General features: G+C 42.6%; 1 protein-coding gene across 1 annotated transcript in view; it reads left to right on the top strand.

The window, feature by feature from the left end:
* The window catches only part of ZSWIM7 (zinc finger SWIM-type containing 7), a 172,126-nt gene that overhangs the window by 7,454 nt on the left and 145,932 nt on the right, over window positions 1-18,740 (top strand). The window contains exon 2 of the mRNA XM_040338602.1: window positions 1,662-1,777. Coding sequence (XP_040194536.1) covers window positions 1,702-1,777 — 76 coding nt within the window. The 5' untranslated portion in view covers window positions 1,662-1,701. The remainder of the gene's footprint in view (window positions 1-1,661; window positions 1,778-18,740) is intronic.

The following is an 18,740-nucleotide window of genomic DNA, read 5'->3' as shown; positions in this document are numbered from 1 at the left end:
GTAACTTGAGGACCCTGATGTAAAGGGGAGACTCTGATGGGGACTGTCATGTAAGAAGGGACTCCAATGTAAGTGGGACTTTGATGGGAACTCTGATGTATGATATGGCCCCAGTAATGAAAGGTTTGGTGACCCATGTCTAGGGGATAAAAAAATCAATTTTACCTGATCCTCCACTCCCATGGCAGAGAGCACTGTCCAATGCTTGGGCAATGGGATGTCCCCCTCACCATACCCACGTTCATTTCAGGGCTATAGACCATGCATTGGTTTTGATGATGTCAGGCCCTTAGTTCACTGAAGCATAGGGGAGAAGATGCAGCAGGGACCAGTATAGCGGTGCAGAGGAGTGTCAGAATCAAGCTGCATTTGCAATTCAACACAAGCCCAATGGCTTCTTTGCTGCTGTTGGCCTTCTAAGACTTCTTCTACCACTTGGTGGTGTCAGTATAGAGGTGCACTCTTCTGGTCTCTATGACTGGGGCTGTCCCCCTGATACAGGGGCGGATCCAGGGGGGCAGCGGGGCAATTGCCCGCCCGAGAAACTATATGCGGGTGAGTGAGTGATAGCTCCACGGGCGGGTGAGAATGAGAGCGAGTGGGCCGGGCAGCTCAGCAGGCTGGTAAGAGAGCGGGTGGCTGAGAGAGCTTGCAGGGAATTAAAAGTGCGGGCAGTTCCGCTGGCGGGAGAGAGAGCATGCGGGTCGGGCAGCCGGGCGGCTTGGTGAGTGTCTGAGCGAGCGCAGGCAAGCAGGGGAGCAGAGAGATGACATCATCTCTCACCGCCTGCCCTGCATCCCTTCACTTCCACCCTCACTGTGTGGGCAGCAGAGAGATTACATCATCTCTCTGCTGCCTAACTCCGGGACACAGCATAGGACAATTGGAGCAGGCAAGTGACAATCCGCAACGTGTGACAGACAGGCAAGTGACAAACGTGTGGCAGGTAACCTGGCAAGTGACAATCCGCAACGGTGGCAGGTGATGTGACAATCCGCAACTTCTATCAGGTGACGTGGCATATGACGATCCGCAATGTGTGGCTAGCGACGTGGCAAGTGACAATCCGCAACTTGTGGCAAGTGACAATCCGCAATGCATGGCAGGAGACAATGACAAGTAACATACTCCGGGCTCCCACTGATTCTGCATTATGGGGAGTTGGACCATTTCATTTTATATAACAATGTAATAATATAAATAATGTGTTTCAATCATTCTGACACCATAACAACCATGGTGCCGGGATGATTGAAGCTCCAACACCAGCCATTTCTCCGAAAAATTGCCTGCAAAAAAACTAATTTTCTGGAAGTGCCCCTCCCGAGACTAGACTCTGGATCTGCCCCTGCCCTGATACCAGCTAATAGACACTCTCCATCACTTACCTGGAGCTGCGTCACCTTCCCCCTTGGAGAATAAAGGAGTTTCTTGTGGTATACTATAAAATAAATACAATTCGGAGCACTTCTCATGGTAGTGGATTAAGATGTAGGGGAACTGGGATCAGCCACTAAGAAAATGGACCTGGTTATTCATTATAAAACGGACATTTATCTTTTATTAACATGTATCTTAAAACAGTAATTTCATTCTCTTGAATTCCATGTTTGTTGGTTTTTCTTTTATTTCTTTATTTAATTCAATTCGTTTTTTTTTAGGAATGTGGAGCCATGCTCTGTTGAGCCCGTTGTCCTCAGAATGGAGGTATTCTTGCCATTAGTTGCTCAGGAACTGCTGCGTGAGATAAAACGGTCTTATCAAGAGACTTCACAAAGTAGGTAAAAGTTGTTTTGTGAGTGATGGAAAATGATGCAATGCTGGGGTGTATGTGTGATAGAGGGTTTGGCACGTTGTATTTGCTGATGTGGTTTAAAACAAAGGTGTTTGTACTTTTATAGCACTGCCACCTACAACAGACCTTTCTTTATTTTATTTGTTATAAGTGGTTGTGGTTACAGATTTGCTGAGTTGCGGACCCACTTCTGGTTGGCTTATAGGGTTCAAATTTGATTGCCGTCTAGTGCACTACTTAAGAGATCTTCTCACTTTGTTAAACTTGACAGATATAAAAATATTGTATTATGTTATAAAAACCTGGACATCACCACCCAGACTGGAAGAGGGAGAGACAGTACTAGCTTGCACAGCACTGTCAGTCTGAATATGCTTTCTTGTTCAAAGATTTTCTGGAAAGGTATAAGTGATACAAACAATGGTTCGAAAAAGGATTACCGATATGTGAATAATACAATGGTAGCTATGCATAACGGCAGTAAGGAGATCCGGATAGACAAAAGTAAAAGATGGATCTTATGTAGGAGAACCAGAATGAGCATCAGATAATATCATACAAGTTTAAGGTGTGTTGGCTATCTTTATTTAAACATTTTAGCGAATAGATCAGGGTTTGGTAGGATAAAATGGTGAAAGGGATTCACATAGTGTGGTAGTAGTGGAGTCTTGAACATTCTTTTAATGGAGGAGATAGAACAGTGAGGAGCTCATTCATCAGTGGGCCAATGCTCCTTCATTGTCTAGTCACTGGCTTGGGGGAAAGTCATAGAGTTTTATCTATATATGTGCCGAAACCGAAAATCCAGGATGCACGTTGCCGAAAACCGAAAATACTTATTGGCACCTTTAGTGCAAAAAAAGCTCAAGAAAAATGCAGTCTGCAGTCTCTAACCATCTCTCGTATCATGTCTGCAATCTCTTACTTAAAATCAAACACACTGCTAATAGTATTAGCAAAATTTCCATTTGGTGCATCTCTAGCAGACATGATACAGGAGATGATCAGAGACTGCTGACATACTACAGGAAACGGTCAGAGACTCCAGACATGATGCAAGAGATCAATGCAGCCACATCAGTGCCCATTAGAAGCAGCCCGCTTGTGCCCATGAGAAGCAGTCCGCTTGTGCCCATGTGGTGCAGCCCGCTTGTGCCCATGTGGTGCAGCCCGCTTGTACCCATGTGGTGCAGCCCGCTTGTACCCATGTGGTGCAGCCCGCTTGTACCCATGTGGTGCAGCCCGCTTGTGCCCATGTGGTGCAGCCCGCTAGCGCCCATGAGGTGCAGCCCACCAGTGCCCATCAGGTACAACCTGCCAGTGCCTGGTAGCACCATCTCACGCTGTGTCACAGAGCTGGATCTGAATTGCCATGCAGCCGCTGTAAAGATTCATTGGCAAGCAGCAATATGTTACATTTTAGGTTTTGGGTTTAATACTGCGTTAACACTAATCATGCCCTCACCTGGCATTGCAGAGGCCTGGCAATAGGGCAATTAGACACTGATCACTTTTTTGAAGGAAAATTTGTCTAGGTGGGGTTCTTAGAAGTAACAGATTTTTATTGGAGCACCACTCATGCAGCTGAAGTAGGAGGCGGAGGTAAGAACAGACACTTTATCTTTTTTTACATCCTCTGTACTAGTTAGGTTCCTTTTCTATCAATACAGAGTCGGGTAAAAAGGTAGCTCAGCAGTACAGCTTGTCACATCATGTCTCATCACTTGTTAAAGCAACATAGCAACTGCTATGTGTATCTTGTCCAAAATGTGTGACAGTTGCTATGTTGCTTATACAATAAATGCAGATTTTATGATCTCAAAAGCTGGAGTGCAGATCTACCTTTTTCTCAGTGCGTTGTTAGCAGAGGGCCGCAGTTGGAGCAAGTGGCACTTGGATTGGAGAGTAACTCAGGTGAGACATATTTTGCATTTCTGAATACAGAATCTGTTTAGTTGGGTTAAATGTTATCTGTCGCTTACTAGATGAAGTAAATATTAAAGGGCTTCTGTATCCCTAAGTTCAGCCCTCCAGCCTATGTTCAGACTAGTACGATTTCAGACATTGCATGTGATTTGCACCCCCAGGTACGATCACATGCAATATCTGAGAAATGTGAGTTCAGACATACAGTTGTGTGGCTGGACGCACATTGGATTCGCGCAGAAAAAGGTGCAGTTACTTGTTTTTCACTGCACTGGAATCGGATCGCATGGGTGTTCTCACCTATGCGATCCGATTCCTGTACGAATCCACAGTTCGCACTGTGATCAGTGAACCGTTCTGGGGGTGTGTCATTAACAATGTATTGACACCCGCAGCGGTTCGCAGAGGGGAGTGTGAACTGCCTGCGGGAGAGAAGCGATTTGGGAACCGGCGCTGTTATCGTGCTGGTTCCCATATCACACTAGTCTGAACCTAGGTTCAGTCCTGTTTTTTATAAAAAAAAAAATATTAAACAAAGGCCGTGTGGCTCTGAGTAGGACTGAACAGTGAATATTGCTGGTTCAGGGCTGGACTTGGGGGAGGGGCAAGTATTTAAAGAATTCACACAGGGGGAAGAGAAGAAACAGGCGCAAGGGCCATCGGCTTCTATACAGCGACACCTGGTGCCCTACACCATCTCTTTGGCTGTCACCTGTCAGATTCCCCCATGGTAAGGCGCTGAGCCCCGTGTCCCTTTTATGTCCATATGACATTAACACAGCTGTCACCCTAAACATATACAACTTACTAATTAAATAAAACAGTTATTTTTTTTTTTTTTAACACAAATTCAATAGATACAGTAGATACTAGTTTCTGGAGCACCATTGTTCAGATAGCACAGACAGGTGGTCAGTGTGTCAGCGAATGGCTGTGATCAGCGCTGTCATTGGACAGCTGAGATCATAGGCATGATGTACAGAACCAATCAGAGTGGCTCTCTGCCTTGTGATTGCTGTTTCAGCTCATTCACAATGGAGGACACTCCTCTATAATCAGAATTTCAGCAGAAGAGCTGAAGGTGGGGAGGGGGAGATTTAAAGCTGATCTCAAGCTTTACTTTCACTTTACATAGTATTTGTGAGCCAAACTGGTCCAAAAAACTATTTCTTTCACTAATGTGCACCAGCTGGGTGCACTGTATAAACTGTATTTAGCCTCAGCTACATACAGTATACAGCACTATGTTCCAGACGTAAGACGAGACCTTCCTGTCTCACACCAGAACAAAATAGCTTTGGGCTGAGCAGTGCTCATCCATTCATAGGCAGCTTTGTATATTCTATCTGTGAATAAAAAGCTACCTCTGACTGAGTCGAAGATCATGGCGTCATCAGCTCATCTCTCTGACTGAGAATACAAAGCTGCTTATGAATGGCCGAGCACCTGACACTATTTTGTTCCGAGTGTGAGACAGGAAGGTCTTGTCTCACACCGGGAACACAGTGTTAGTGAAGGAAATAGTTTGTTTGGCACAAACAAACTTTTAAAGTGAAAGTAGAGCTGGAGATTAGCTTTAAAATGACACTGACTGCTAATGATCGTGGAATCTTTATTTTTTATTTTTAAAGGCAAACAAATGAAAGGAAAAAGAAAGCAAACCTTTAGTTTTGGTCTTTTTTTTCGCTTTATATAGTAAAAAATAAAACAACAGTGGTTATTAAATACCACCAAAAGAAAGCTATATCTGCCGCAAAAAAAAAATCTTAAATTCATTTGGTGACTGTGTTGAATGACTGAGTAATTGTCAAACTATCACATGACTAAAAACTGAAAAATGCTCTGGTAATAAAGGGATATATATATACATAAACTAGTACTCAACAGGTTAAACCCTACAGGAACTTTATCATGTTCCTTCACCTAATGGAAGAATTATCACCTGTAACATCTAGACATCCACTTCATGTACTTTATCACTGGCCTGAATTCAATTTACTCCTGTAAATGGAAGAAGAGTCGCCAAAGCTGTAAACTGGCTAAATCACCTCAGACATACTTTACATTTGTACTTTTCATCATTGGAAATATTGACCAATGTCATCTCCTGGGAATGGGTTGATGCTTTGCTACGTATATGGAAATGCTCATCAAGTGAACAGCAAAGGCACTTAATATTTCTGAAGAAAATAGTCCACCTTTGTGATCTCACCGGTCCTTCTTTTTTTTTTTTTTTTATTATCACCATAACTGCGGAATTATGGCATCTTGGCACTGGCAGCAATGACTTTTTTATAGATTGAGAACCTCTAAATATTTTTGACTTAGGGGTTGCTTCTGATGACAGCAGTTCACAGCTTCATCACTAAATTTCTTTACAATAAAGCTCAAATGTTTGGAGGCTTTCAGGTCCTTCTCAGTGACAGATAATAGGGGATCACGTCATTGGCTACCATCTAGGGGCAGACCTGGACTTATTCCATGGTCTGTGAGCCACTATATTAAAAATGAGTGTTGTTAAAAAAAAATGGTATCAATGAGCTGTGACACAATATCATTATTAATCAACACAACACATAGTTTTCATACGTTCGAAGGCCTTTAGCTTTCACATTTAGACTTCACTCACACCATGGGGGTTATTTACTAAAGGCAAATCCACTTTGCTCTACAAGTGCAAGCTACAAGTGCAAAGTGCACTGAAAGAGCACTTGGAAGTCCCTTTTAGATTCGAGGGGGACATGCAAGAAATAAAAAACAATATTTTAGCTTGCATATGATTGGATAATAAAATCAGCAGAGCTTCCCCTCATTTCAGATCTACCCCTCAGATTTACAGCGACTGCACTCCCAGTGCACTTTGCACTTGTAGTTTGCACTTGTAGTGTAAAGTAGATTTGCCTTTAGTAAATAACCCCCATATGTGCAGAAAAACTGATGGGGAAACTAACGCGCAGATATTGCTTGCAGACACAATTTTACAGCAGTTTTCATGTGCATTTTAGTGAGTTTTATATATCGTTATAGATTCCTGCGTAGAAAAAAATCTGCACGTGATACTAGTGTTGTGGTGTGAACAGGGCACAATGGGGGTTATTTACTAAAGGTAAGATCCGAGGGGGACATGCAAGGAAAATAAAAAACAGCATTTTAGCTTGTACATGATTAGATTATAAAATCAGCAGAGCAACCCCTCAGATTTACAGCGACTGCATTTCCAAGTGCACTTTGCACTTGTAGTTTGTACTTGTAGTGCAAAGTGGATTTTCGTAAATAACCCCCATAGAGAACCATTGTTTTTTTTTTGTGCCCTTGCATGTCTGCACCATGGTGTGAACGAGGCCTTTAAGCTAACTTCCAGACAGCAAACTGCTTGCTATCGTGGCACACCTGCAGGGTCGCTCTCGAGTTGCATTGTGTGCATCCATAGGCATGCACAGCGCATTGCAACTTGGCTCCCTGCTCCCTCCTCACAGGATTTGAATGACAGCAGCAGGAGCCAATGGCTCTCGGTACTGCCTCTGTGTCCTGTGAGGAGACCAGCACTGTTGTAGATGAGTACAGTGGCAGATAGAGATTGAACCCAGGTAGCCAGCTTGGCCCAAATGAACAATGTCCCTCACTAACATGTGAGGCCACTGGATGTGCAGTATAAACTGTATGTAGCTGCGGCAACATACAGCATACCTCTCTCTGTTCCAGGTTCGAGCCGGGACCTTCCTGTCTCATACCTGGAACACAGTAGAGTCTATCACAGCGATGCTCAGGCATTCAGAGTAACCAATGTATTCTATTAATGAATGCAAAGCTTCCTTTATTTGAGCCCACGTTCATATCGGGCCATTTTTACATGTCAAATCGCTGGCAACGGCACCGCCAGAATAGGTGCCGACTTTGCAGCGCTGCAACAGTTCCTAAAAGTAGTTCCTGCACTACTTTTGCCGACTTTGGGGGCGATTTCAATAGACATCTGTGCAGGAACCTACACAGACGTCTCTGAAAACGCTCCCGAAGTCGGACTGACATGCGGGTTTGAAATTCTGCGAGTTCAGCTGATTTTGCACAATTTCAAACACGCATCAGTGTGAACCCAGAGTCAGAGAGGCGGACTGATGATGTCACAACCTCTGTAAAGTATGTCAACAGATGGAGTTGAGCTTTAAGGTAAAGAATTACTTGGCTTTAATACCACTTGAAGTAATAGTAATGAGAAAAATAATATAAAGGCCAGAAAGGAGAGGCAGGTAGTGGAAATTTTGTTAAAGTGTTTCATTACTAAGTGGTCAGTAAAGTCCCCTCTTAGTGAGTGAGTGAAAAACTTATAGAGCGCAACACATGCAAACTGAATCGCCTCTGGGCACTGTTTCCATTCCTTCTGTAAGGAAACCCTTTACCTCAGAAGAGATGAGTTTTAATCATTCTCCTGAAGGCCAAGTGGTCCGACTCCAGTCGGATGGTGGTTGGTAGTGCATTCCACAGTCGAGGTCCTTGGACAGCAAATCTCCGATCTCCTTTGGATTTGTATCTTGCCTTGGGTATTTCCAGTAGGTTTTGATTTCTCTTAGCCAGCATTCACACTGATTTAGCCTGGTGGTGCGAATTGAAGCCGCAGGAATCTTCTGATTGCTGCCGCTGCTGTGAGTGGCTAGCTGCACCTACCGAACCCGTTCACAATAATGACTGGTCGCCGGTGATCTGACGATATGGTTCCGGCTATCAAAATGGTTCCTGTAAGGACTGCGCAGGCGCAATCCTTGCCGACGGAAATCACTGAACCTCCAGGGCGACGTAGAATTTGAGGTAAGTGGCAAGTCGGCTCGGCCTCACATCCTCGCTTTGCTCGGACGGCTCGCTACGCTCGCTCGGCCTCCTGGCTCTTTTTTAACATCCTCAAATCCACAGGGATGTTAAGGAATGAGCCTGGATGCCGGCCGAGGTTCGGAGATTTCCGTTGGTAAGGATTGCGCCTGCGATGTCCTTACAGGAACCATCTCGATAGGGGAACCATACAGACAAGTCACCGGCAGCTGCATCTATTGGTGGCTGTCTGCACAGTTAGTGATTATTTGTGATGATCACTGCTGGATGCACATAAAGTGCGAATGCTGCCTGGTGATCAGTGGAATGCTCCTTTAAATTAGTGGTTAGTGCAGAATAGCCCCCTTAGATGTGTGGTCAGCGATAGGAGAGCCACCTTGCATTGGTGAAAAGTGAAAGAAGGGCCCTATTACACGGGTAGTCAGTGGAGGAAGGGCTCCATTACATTGGTGGTAAGTGGGGAAAATGCTGCTTACATTGGGTGTCAGTGGTTACCTATATGGAAGGTAAAAATTGCTAATTTCTCAAGGAACCCCAAGCAACCTCTGAAGCAACCCTGCATGATGGATAAAAACAACTCTGTATGACATTTAATGAGATGACATGACCTGTCAACAGTGTTTGCTTTTCTGCTTCTCAATGCTACATATTGACTGTTGATATACATAATTCAGAGGATCTCAGACCTAAGAGATGCTCATTATCACACACGATTATGACATTTTAGGGTAGAGGATAATGCCTTCACACTTTCATGCCAAATTGGGGATACATGTTGTGACTGGTCCTGGACATATAGTAATATGAGGAAGGTCAGACAGATCTCTGACTGTTATTCTCAGTGAGACGCCTGCTTGTGTATGACTGGCCTAACTCTGGATAAACATCTGACAATATCATATCACATGGCTGCCCCGTCCCCGTCATGTCTCCTGCTCTAATCACCTACTTTTCTTGTCTCATACAGTATATCACATTACACTCTCATTATTAATTAGTAAACGTCAACAGTCACAGCTGGATAACCAGCCACATTGCTGCAGAATCCTTGATGGTTTTGACAAATTGCCAGCGAATAATAGTTTAAACAATCTAAGAGAAATTATTTACAAGCAAATCCTATCATTGCATTAAATTAAAGCTGAACTCCAGGATAAGTAAATATTGTTTAAATACATGAGTTGCGTATAGTCTTATTTTAGTGTGCTTTGTGTATTTCTCTCAGACTTGTACTATAATTCAGAGTAAAATGTTACCTTGGTGAAGGAGCATCCTGGCATAATGACCGGTCACTGCTGCTCTCTCTCCTTGTGCAAGGTGACTGGTCTTGTCTCCGCCCCTCCTTGTTTTTTTTTTTAATTAGGCAGTCTATAGTGGGTGGACCTGTTGAGCTCCACCCACAGCTCTGCTCTCTAAACAGGCTAGGCAGCACAGTTATGATGTCACTGCAACCTTAACTGGGTGTGCATAAGCATTTGGTGCACACAAAGTGTATTTTTATCCCTTTTGGTTATTGTGACAGGCCGACTGGCACCCAGCCTGGGTGCCTCCGTCAAGATACAGCTTTCTTCACTCTGGAACCAGGTATTGTAGCTGAATATTGCATGCAAGAACTAGACGACACTAGTTTAGGTGCAAACAGGAATTGTCTTTATTGTAAATTCATACAGAATTTATACCACACAAAATCCAATAAGAGCCTAATCACATTATCCTAAACAATGCAAACTGTAAACAGTAATAACAGTACATCTAATGAACAGCTAACTTAAACATAAAGAAGTAATGTAATTAAACAGTAAGCTAATTAACAACTAGTCACCTAGACAAGCCTAGGTGTCTCAGGTCAGTGCCCACCAAGACAGTTCGGCAACAGTATTCAAGAAGACCCAGGGCTGTCAAAATCTCAGTAACCAGCTTTCTTTTTACATCCACCTTCTCACTGAGTTTCAAATTGGCAAAGACCATCATGGCTTCCTTTAGCCTGGGTTCACACATATGTGATGTGTGGTGTGGACAGGTACCCACTCAAACTTCCTGGTAAGATTTTTGCACGGCGATCTACGTAGTTTCCGTCCATTCCCTCCTCCTTCCTGCCCACTGCCTTCTGGGACACACAGAAATCCCAGAAGACGGCAGGACCATTCAGAAAGTGCAGTGTGACTCACTTCCTGTTTCCTTTACTAAAGATGCGGGGCCTGCATCCAAAGCCGATTGATGAATCGGCTAGGGATGCTGACCTTGCAGGATCCCTGGACAGGTAAGTGTCCTTATAAAAAAAATGTCAGTAGCTGCTGACTTATGATTTTATTTTTTTATTTTTTTCCCACTGAAACTCCTCTTTAAAGTGGAGGTTCACCCAAAAAATCTATTTTTAACATTAGATTGGGCCTAATTACGGGAAGCAGAATCGGGTGTTTTGTTTAAAATCAATGCAGTACTTACCGTTTTAGAGATAGATGTTCTCCGCCGCTTTCGGGTATGGGCTGCGTGACTGGACGTTCCTATTTGATTGACAGCCTTCCGACCGTCGCATACAGCGCGTCACCAGTTTCCGAAAGTAGCCGAACATCGGTGCGCAGGCGCCGTATAGAGCCGCACCGACGTTCGGCAACTCGTGACGCGCTGTATGCGACCGTCGGAAGGCTGTCAATCAAATAGGAACGCCCAGTCCCGAAGACCATACCCGGAAGCGGCGGAGAACATCTATCTCTAAAATGGTAAGTACTGCTTCGATTTTAAACAAAACACCCGATTCTGCTTCCCGTAATTAGGCCCAATCTAATGTTAAAAACATTTTTTCGGGTGAACTTCCGCTTTAACTTGGTGTTCTTGTTCTTGGTGAGAGATCGTGCAGTCTTTTTGTTTCTGATGAAGCTGTTGTCATTGCTTTATATCCTCCTGTGGTCTGTAGATATTCTTGCTGGACAATGACAAGAAGCAGCAAGTTTCTATATACAGCAAGTCATAAATAAGTTGGGACATGCATTGTTTTATCTGAAGCTGTAAAGCTGTCATTTGGGAACACATATGTACACCGGTGGTCTTGTTCCTGGATTGCAGCCTTTGAACAAAACATTATGGTGGGCATAACCAACATGCTGTGTCCTTTAATACTACTTTGAGGTTGCATGGTTAATGTGAATATTTTTCTTGTCCTAGTGGTATACTACAATGGTAAATGGTTAAGGCATATTTGGCGAGCTTTAGGTTTCATACACATGGGGCCAGATTCACGTAGGTGAGCGGCGGCGTAACGTATCGTAGATACGTTACACCGCCTCAAGTTTTCATCGCAAGTGCCTGATTCACAGAGCACTTGCGATGAAAACTACGCCGGCGGCCTCCGGCGCAAGGCGGGCCAATTCAAATGGGCGTGTGCCATTTAAATTAGGCGCGCTCCCGCACCGGACCTACTGCGCATGCTCAGTTTCGCAATTCCCGTCGTGCTTTGCGCGCCGTGACGTCATTTTTTCGAACGGCGACGCGCGTAGCGTACTTCCGTATTCCCGGACGTGTTACGCAAACGACGTTAAATTTTAAATTTCGACGCGGGAACGACGGCCATACTTTATACAGCAATACGATTGCTGTGTAAAGTTAGGGCAGGTCAAATAATGACTAACTTTGCGACGGGAAACTAGACTAGCGGCGACGTAGCGAACGCGAAAAACCGCCGTGGATCGCCGTAACTCCTAATTTGCATACCCGACGCTGGTTTACGACGCGAACTCCCCCCAGCAGCGTCGCGGTACTGCATCCTAAGATCCGACAGTGTAAAACAATTACACCTGTCGGATCTTATGGATATCTATGCGTAACTGATTCTATGAATCAGTCGCATAGATAGAAACAGAGATACGACGGCGTATCAGGAGATACGGCGTCGTATCTCTTTGGTGAATCTGGCCCATGACTAGCACATTTAGAAGGCCCCCTGACACTCAGTGCAGAAGATTTGTATTGAGCCAGATGACTCAGCCAGTTAATATTGGGGAAGCATTGTGTTGTTTAAAGGGAACTGGAACTGCAGTGGGGGTAATGCAGGCACTGCAAATTGTTTGCCCCGGAGGTTAGCATGAGAAGACTTGGAGGAACTGCTTCCCTGCAACCACTTTGCATATTATTTTATATATACTGTGATTCTGTACTTGCCAAATATGCTGCAGAAATCTCCCTCCACAAAGTCTGGCTGCATCCATTTTAACTGTGGGCAGCTGAAGCTGCTGCCTGTTCACTTCCTGGATTTACACAGACACTCAGAGGCACCCCTCCAGCTCCGCAGCTCTCATTGGCCCTCTTATGACTCATCCCCCCTTCCTTCCTTCCTTCCTTCCTTCCTTCCTGGCAAACTCTCACTAGAGTGAGAGAGAGCTGTGCATGATGTCATAAGCCTAGACTTTTTACCAGACAAGAAACAGGAAGTGGGCTGTATAAGGTATTTACTGGCAGAAAATAAATGTTTTACTATCCAAAGTAAAAACAACAAGGGCAGAAGATTTAATGGATGGAAAGTTGAAAAAATGACTGAAGTTCCACTTTAAGGGGGGTACATACTATGAGAATATCGGAAGAAAAATGCCGTACAAGGAACGATCATTCGATTTTTCATATCGTGTGTACACAACATTCGACATCTAATTCAGATTTTCGAAACAAAAGTTCTGAAGGTTCTCAAGCTTCAATATTGATCCCGTACGGCGTACGTGAACAGACCTAATGATTTTCATTGAATACGTACTGAAATTACATACGAAAGACTGCGCATGATCAGAAACAATAAACGGCAGTCGGCTTTTTTCTTTCAACATTTTTGGTCTTTTTTTTTTTTGTTTGTTTTTTAGCCAAACATAAAAAAAACCCAGTGGTGATTAAATACCACCAAAAGAAAGCTCTATTTGTGGGAAGAAATGTATGTCATTTGGGTACAGCGTTACATGACCGCGCATTTGTCATTCACAGTGTGAAAGCTGAAAATTGGCCTGGACAGAAAGGGGGTAAAAGTGCCCTGTATTGCATTTAAATACCAATTTGGTGAGAATGTGTAGGTAGATGGCTCTAGAAATTAGTTGGACTGATGTGCAGACATGATCTGATGACCCGTACACACGACCGGTTTTCCCGTCGCAAAAACTGCGACGAGAGCTTTTCGACAGGAATCGCGACCGTGTGTATGCTCCATCTGACTTTTTCCCACAGGAAAACTGACGGGAAAAAAAGAGAGCAGGATCTTTTTTTTCCCATCAGGAAAAAATCCTAGTGGGAAAAAAAACATGCATGCTCGGAAACAAATCGACGCATGCTCGGAAGCATAGAACTTAATTTTGTCGGCTCGTCGTAGTCTTTTACGTCACCGCGTTCTTGGCAGTCAAAAGTTCACCGAACGTTTGTGTGACCGTGTGTATACAAGGCTGGCTTGAGAGGAATTCTGTTGGGAAACCCAGCGTTTTTTTTCCCCGACGGGAAAACCAGTCGTGTGGACGGGGCATGACTGCCAAATAATTATTTTGTACCAAATCAAGAGCATGAGTATATCTATCACATGGCACATGTTTTCATGAGCACTATCACATGGCACATGTTTTCACTGTATATCTCGGGGAATTACCAAAAAAATCTGATTTGCTGGACATTCCGTTTCCTACAAACATCCATTTCTGATTGACATTGACGGGGTTGACATTGGTGACTGAAAAATGCCAATTGCATGGCTACTATACTGATTTATTGGTTTTGATTCTTTCTAAGTGACAAATTTAAAACACGGAAGCAGATCAGGGATTCAGATCGTTTTGTTCTTAAATTGGAAACACACGAGCACCATCTACTGGTAGATTGTGACATTTTTATGGTGATGTGAAATTCTTATCACACTGGTATGAAGCGTGAAGCTTTGAAATTAACCGTAGCTCAGTGCCTAAATGGACACACAGAGCAGCGGCTTGGCTCGGGTGCCCCCTGTAACAAGCTGCTTGCTGTGGGGGCACTTGACAGGAGAGAGAGGCCAGGAGCCCCGAACAGGGACCCGAGAAGAGGAGGATCTGAGCTACTCTGTGCGAAACCAATGCACAGAGCCGGAAAGTATAACATGTTTGTCATTTAAAAAAAAATCACTTTAACCACTTCAGCCCCGCAAGGTTCACCCCCCTTCACAACCTGGCCATTTTTTTCCGATACGGCACTGCGTTACTTTAACTGACAATTGCGTGGTCGCGCGACGCTGTAACCAAATAAAATGTATGTCTTCCTTTTTTTCCCACAAATAGAACTTTCTGTTGGTGGTATTTGTTCACCTCAGCGGTTTTAATTTTTGTGCTATAAAGAAAAAATTACTGACAATTTAGAAAAAAATAACATATTTTTTTACTTTTTGCTATAAAACATATATCCACAAAAAAAATGGTAAAAACAAATTTCTTCATTAATTTAGGTCAATATGTATTCTGCTACATATTTTGGCAAATCAAAAACCCAATAAGTGTATATTGATTGGTTTGCGCAAAAGTTATAGCGTCTACAAACTATGTGATATTTTTATTTATTTATTTTTTCTAGTAATAGCGGAGATCAGTGATTTTTAGCGGGACTACGACAAATCGGACACCTAACTGACACTTTTAACGCTCTTATTTTGGGACTAGTGACACCAGTACAGTGATCAGTGCTAAAAAAATCCACTGTTACTGTACTAATGACACTGGTAGTGAAGGGGTTAACATCAGGGGCAATCACAGGGTTGAGTGTGTCCCTAGGGGGTGCTTTCTAACTGTAGGGGGATGCTTTGACTAAGGCAAAACAGGGATCTCAACAAAAAAAGGGAAGTAGTGCTGCGCTGTGGGTGGGGGATGGGAAAGGTGTGTGGAGGAAGTAAAAGGTGGTCTATCTGTGGTTAAACCAATATAGACAAAAATGTCATCAAAAAAGGATCAGTGAACTGACTGACAACGGTGTATCAATTCTAAGCATAAGTGCCAATAAAATAACTTAATCAACTCTTCTCAGTAGAGTGAAATAAATAATAAAATGATGCAGGGATCTGTGTTTCTGCTTAGCAGAAACACAAGACCTCCATTTTCCCCTGTGGCAGAACAGTGATCTGCCTTGTTTACATAGGCAGACCCCTGTCCTGCCTGTCCTCAGAACCAACGATGAGGAGGGCCACCCTGCTGCAGTATATCTGCGTGGGGTTGTCTTAAAGTGGTTAAATGGCACTTTCAAAATCTGATTCAGATTTTCTAAACAAAAATTTCTGAAGGGACAATCTCCAAGATTGATCCTGTACGTGAATCCTGATGCCGCGTACACACGGTTGTTTTTTGTCTTGTAAAAAAACATGGTTGAAGCATGTTCGAATTTTTTTTTTTGTTGTTTTTCAGAAGACATAAAACGTGTTGCCCACACATGGTCATTTTAAATGACGTTTTTAAAAATGTCGTTTTTTTTCATCACAAAAAACGACCGTGTGTACGCGGCATCAGTCTTTTTGTAAGCTCCAAGTCATGACTTCTGACTTACATTGGGTTTACTGTGCTCACTCTCAGCGGCCAAACTGAGCAACAGTGGAGCAAAAAGAAGATAAGTATACATAGCTGGTGCTGCCCCATGTGCTGCCATAAGCTGTCAGCTTTTACGTTCGTGTTTTTGTGTTTTAGTATATTGTACTTTAACCCCCACCTTTGTTTTTCCAACTAGTTAGTACAACCCCTAGTTTTCCATCCCTTCCCTACCATGCTTGCTAGTTTAGTTCCTGCCTATACATACAAGGTTGCAATCGTTTATTTTCTTTCTCTTTCTTTTTCTTTCTTTCTTTCTTTCTTTCTTTTTCTTTCTTTCTTTCCTTTTCTCTTTCTTTCTTTTTCTTTCTTTCTTTCTTTTTCTCTTTCTTTCTTTCTTTCTTTATTTTTCTTTCTTTTTCTCTTTCTTTCTTTTTCTCTTTCTTGCTTTCTTTCTTTCTTTCTTTTTCTCTTTCTTTCTTTCTTTCTTTCTTTCTTTCTTTCTTTCTTTCTTTTTTTTTGTTTTTCTTTCTTTTTTTTTTTTTCTTTCTTTCTTTCTTTCTTTATTTCCCTCTCCCTTTCCCTCTCCCTCGCTCTCGCTCTCTTTCTCTCTCTCTCTCTTTCTTTCTTTTTCTTTCTTTCTCTCTCTCTCTCTCTTTCTTTCGTTCTTTCTTTCTCTCTTTCTTTTGTTTGTTCGTTCTTTCTCTTTCTTTGCCTCTTTATCTCTTTTTTTCTTTTTTTTCGTTCTTTCTTCCTCTCTTTCTTTTGTTCTTTCTCTTTCTCTCTCTCGCTTTGTTTCTCTTTCTTTCTTTTCTTTTTCTCTTTCTTTCTCTCTCTCTCTTTCTTTCTTTTTCTCTCTTTCTTTCTTTTTCTCTTTCTTTCTTTATTTTTCTTTCTTTTTCTCTTTCTTTCTTTCTTTTTCTTTCTTTTTCTTTCTTTTTCTCTTTCTTTCTTTCTTTCTTTCTTTCTTTCTTTCTTTATTTTTCTTTCTTTTTCTCTTTCTTCCTTTCTCTTTCTTTCTTTCTTTCTTTCTTTCTTTCTTTCTTTCTTTCTTTCTTTCTTTCTTTATTTTTCTTTCTTTTTCTCTTTCTTCCTTTCTCTTTCTTTCTTTATTTCCCTCTCCCTCTTTCGCTCTCTCTCTCCCTCCCTCTCTCTCCCTCCCTCTCTCTTTCTTTCTTTCTTTCTTTCTTTCTTTCTTTCTTTCTTTCTCTCTTTTTATCTTCTTTCCCTCTTTCTTTCTTTCTTTCTTTCTTTCTTTCTTTCTTTCTTTCTTTCTTTCTTTCTTTCTTTCTCGCTCTCGCTCTCTCTCTCTTTCTTTCTTTTTCTTTCTTTCTCTCTCTCTCTCTTTCTTTCGTTCTTTCTTTCTCTCTTTCTTTTGTTTGTTCGTTCTTTCTCTTTCTTTGCCTCTTTATCTCTTTTTTTCTTTTTTTTCGTTCTTTCTTCCTCTCTTTCTTTTGTTCTTTCTCTTTCTCTCTCTCGCTTTGTTTCTCTTTCTTTCTTTTCTTTTTCTCGTTCTTTCTCTCTCTCTCTTTCTTTCTTTTTCTCTCTTTCTTTCTTTTTCTCTCTTTTTTTCTCTTTTTCTCTCTTTCTCTCTCTTTTTTTTTTTCTTTCTCTCTTTCTGTTCACGGCCCGGCTTGGAAGAATTTCGCTACTTACAATGACTCTGCGATGAGGAAAATTCCTAACAAACTTGCATAAAAAAAGCATTTTATATAATTGATACACATACAAATGCTTTTTGGAAAGTGCTTCTAAATAACGCTGGAATACGTGGACACTGCTATTGAAACCTTTAAACAGAAGCACTTTTCATTCCAGAAGTGTTTATTCAGCTTCCACACAACATAACTGAGAAAAACTGTCACTGTATTATGCTGCATTCTTTACATAACTGTACCAAGCCTTTGGAATAACTTTTCCCAAGATAAGTCATTATTTCCTGTTTATCAATACAGATATTTGGCCTCCTGAAGTTTAAATGGGGGAGACATTCATTCAATTTATATTCTCTAACTATGCATACAGTATGAGTAGATCAGTCATGTTTAGTATTTTTTGTAGGTATCATTTACTGTATATGGAGCCGAAAATATGCTTTAATTTTATTTATAGAAGGGAGTAGTTGGAACCCCATTAGATGTGTTATTTTGTTGTATGTGGGCCTGTTTGGAAAACGTTTCCCTCATTCCTGTCCTGAAAGCTGAAGGGTTCTAAACCCTTCTTTTAAGGGCTCTTTCACACGGAGCGGACCGTTTCTCGGTCCGTTCCGTGTGTCCGCCAAAGCTCAGCGGGGATCCCCGCTGAGCTGTCGGCGGATAGGGCGGTCCCTGCACACAGTGCAGGGACCGCCCTGTCTCTGCTCCGCTCTCCCCTATGGGGGACCAGATGCAGACGGTCCGTCTGTCCGTCTGCATCCTGTCCGTTCCGCCGAACGGAAGAAAAATAGGGTTTCTTCCGTTCGGAAAAGTGGAACACGACTGACACGGACGCTAGCGGATGCTCCATCCGCTAACGGACGCGTCCCCATAGGGATTCATTACAAGTCCGTTAACGGACTTGTAATGAACGGACAGACGGAGCGGACGTCTGAAAGGGGCCTTAGAGATTATAAACTTTCCCTACTTTATCCAAAAAGTTAGTTGAGGTTCTAGATCTAGACCTTCCCTACTCTTAACTTTATGGCTATTCTTTCCTGGGATTGAGGACTT

This window comes from Rana temporaria, chromosome 2, assembly GCF_905171775.1.
Source record: "Rana temporaria chromosome 2, aRanTem1.1, whole genome shotgun sequence".
In the NCBI taxonomy this organism is placed as follows: domain Eukaryota; kingdom Metazoa; phylum Chordata; class Amphibia; order Anura; family Ranidae; genus Rana; species Rana temporaria.
The sequence above is the reverse complement of the archived record's forward strand: the minus strand, read 5'-3'. Positions and strand labels throughout refer to the sequence as shown.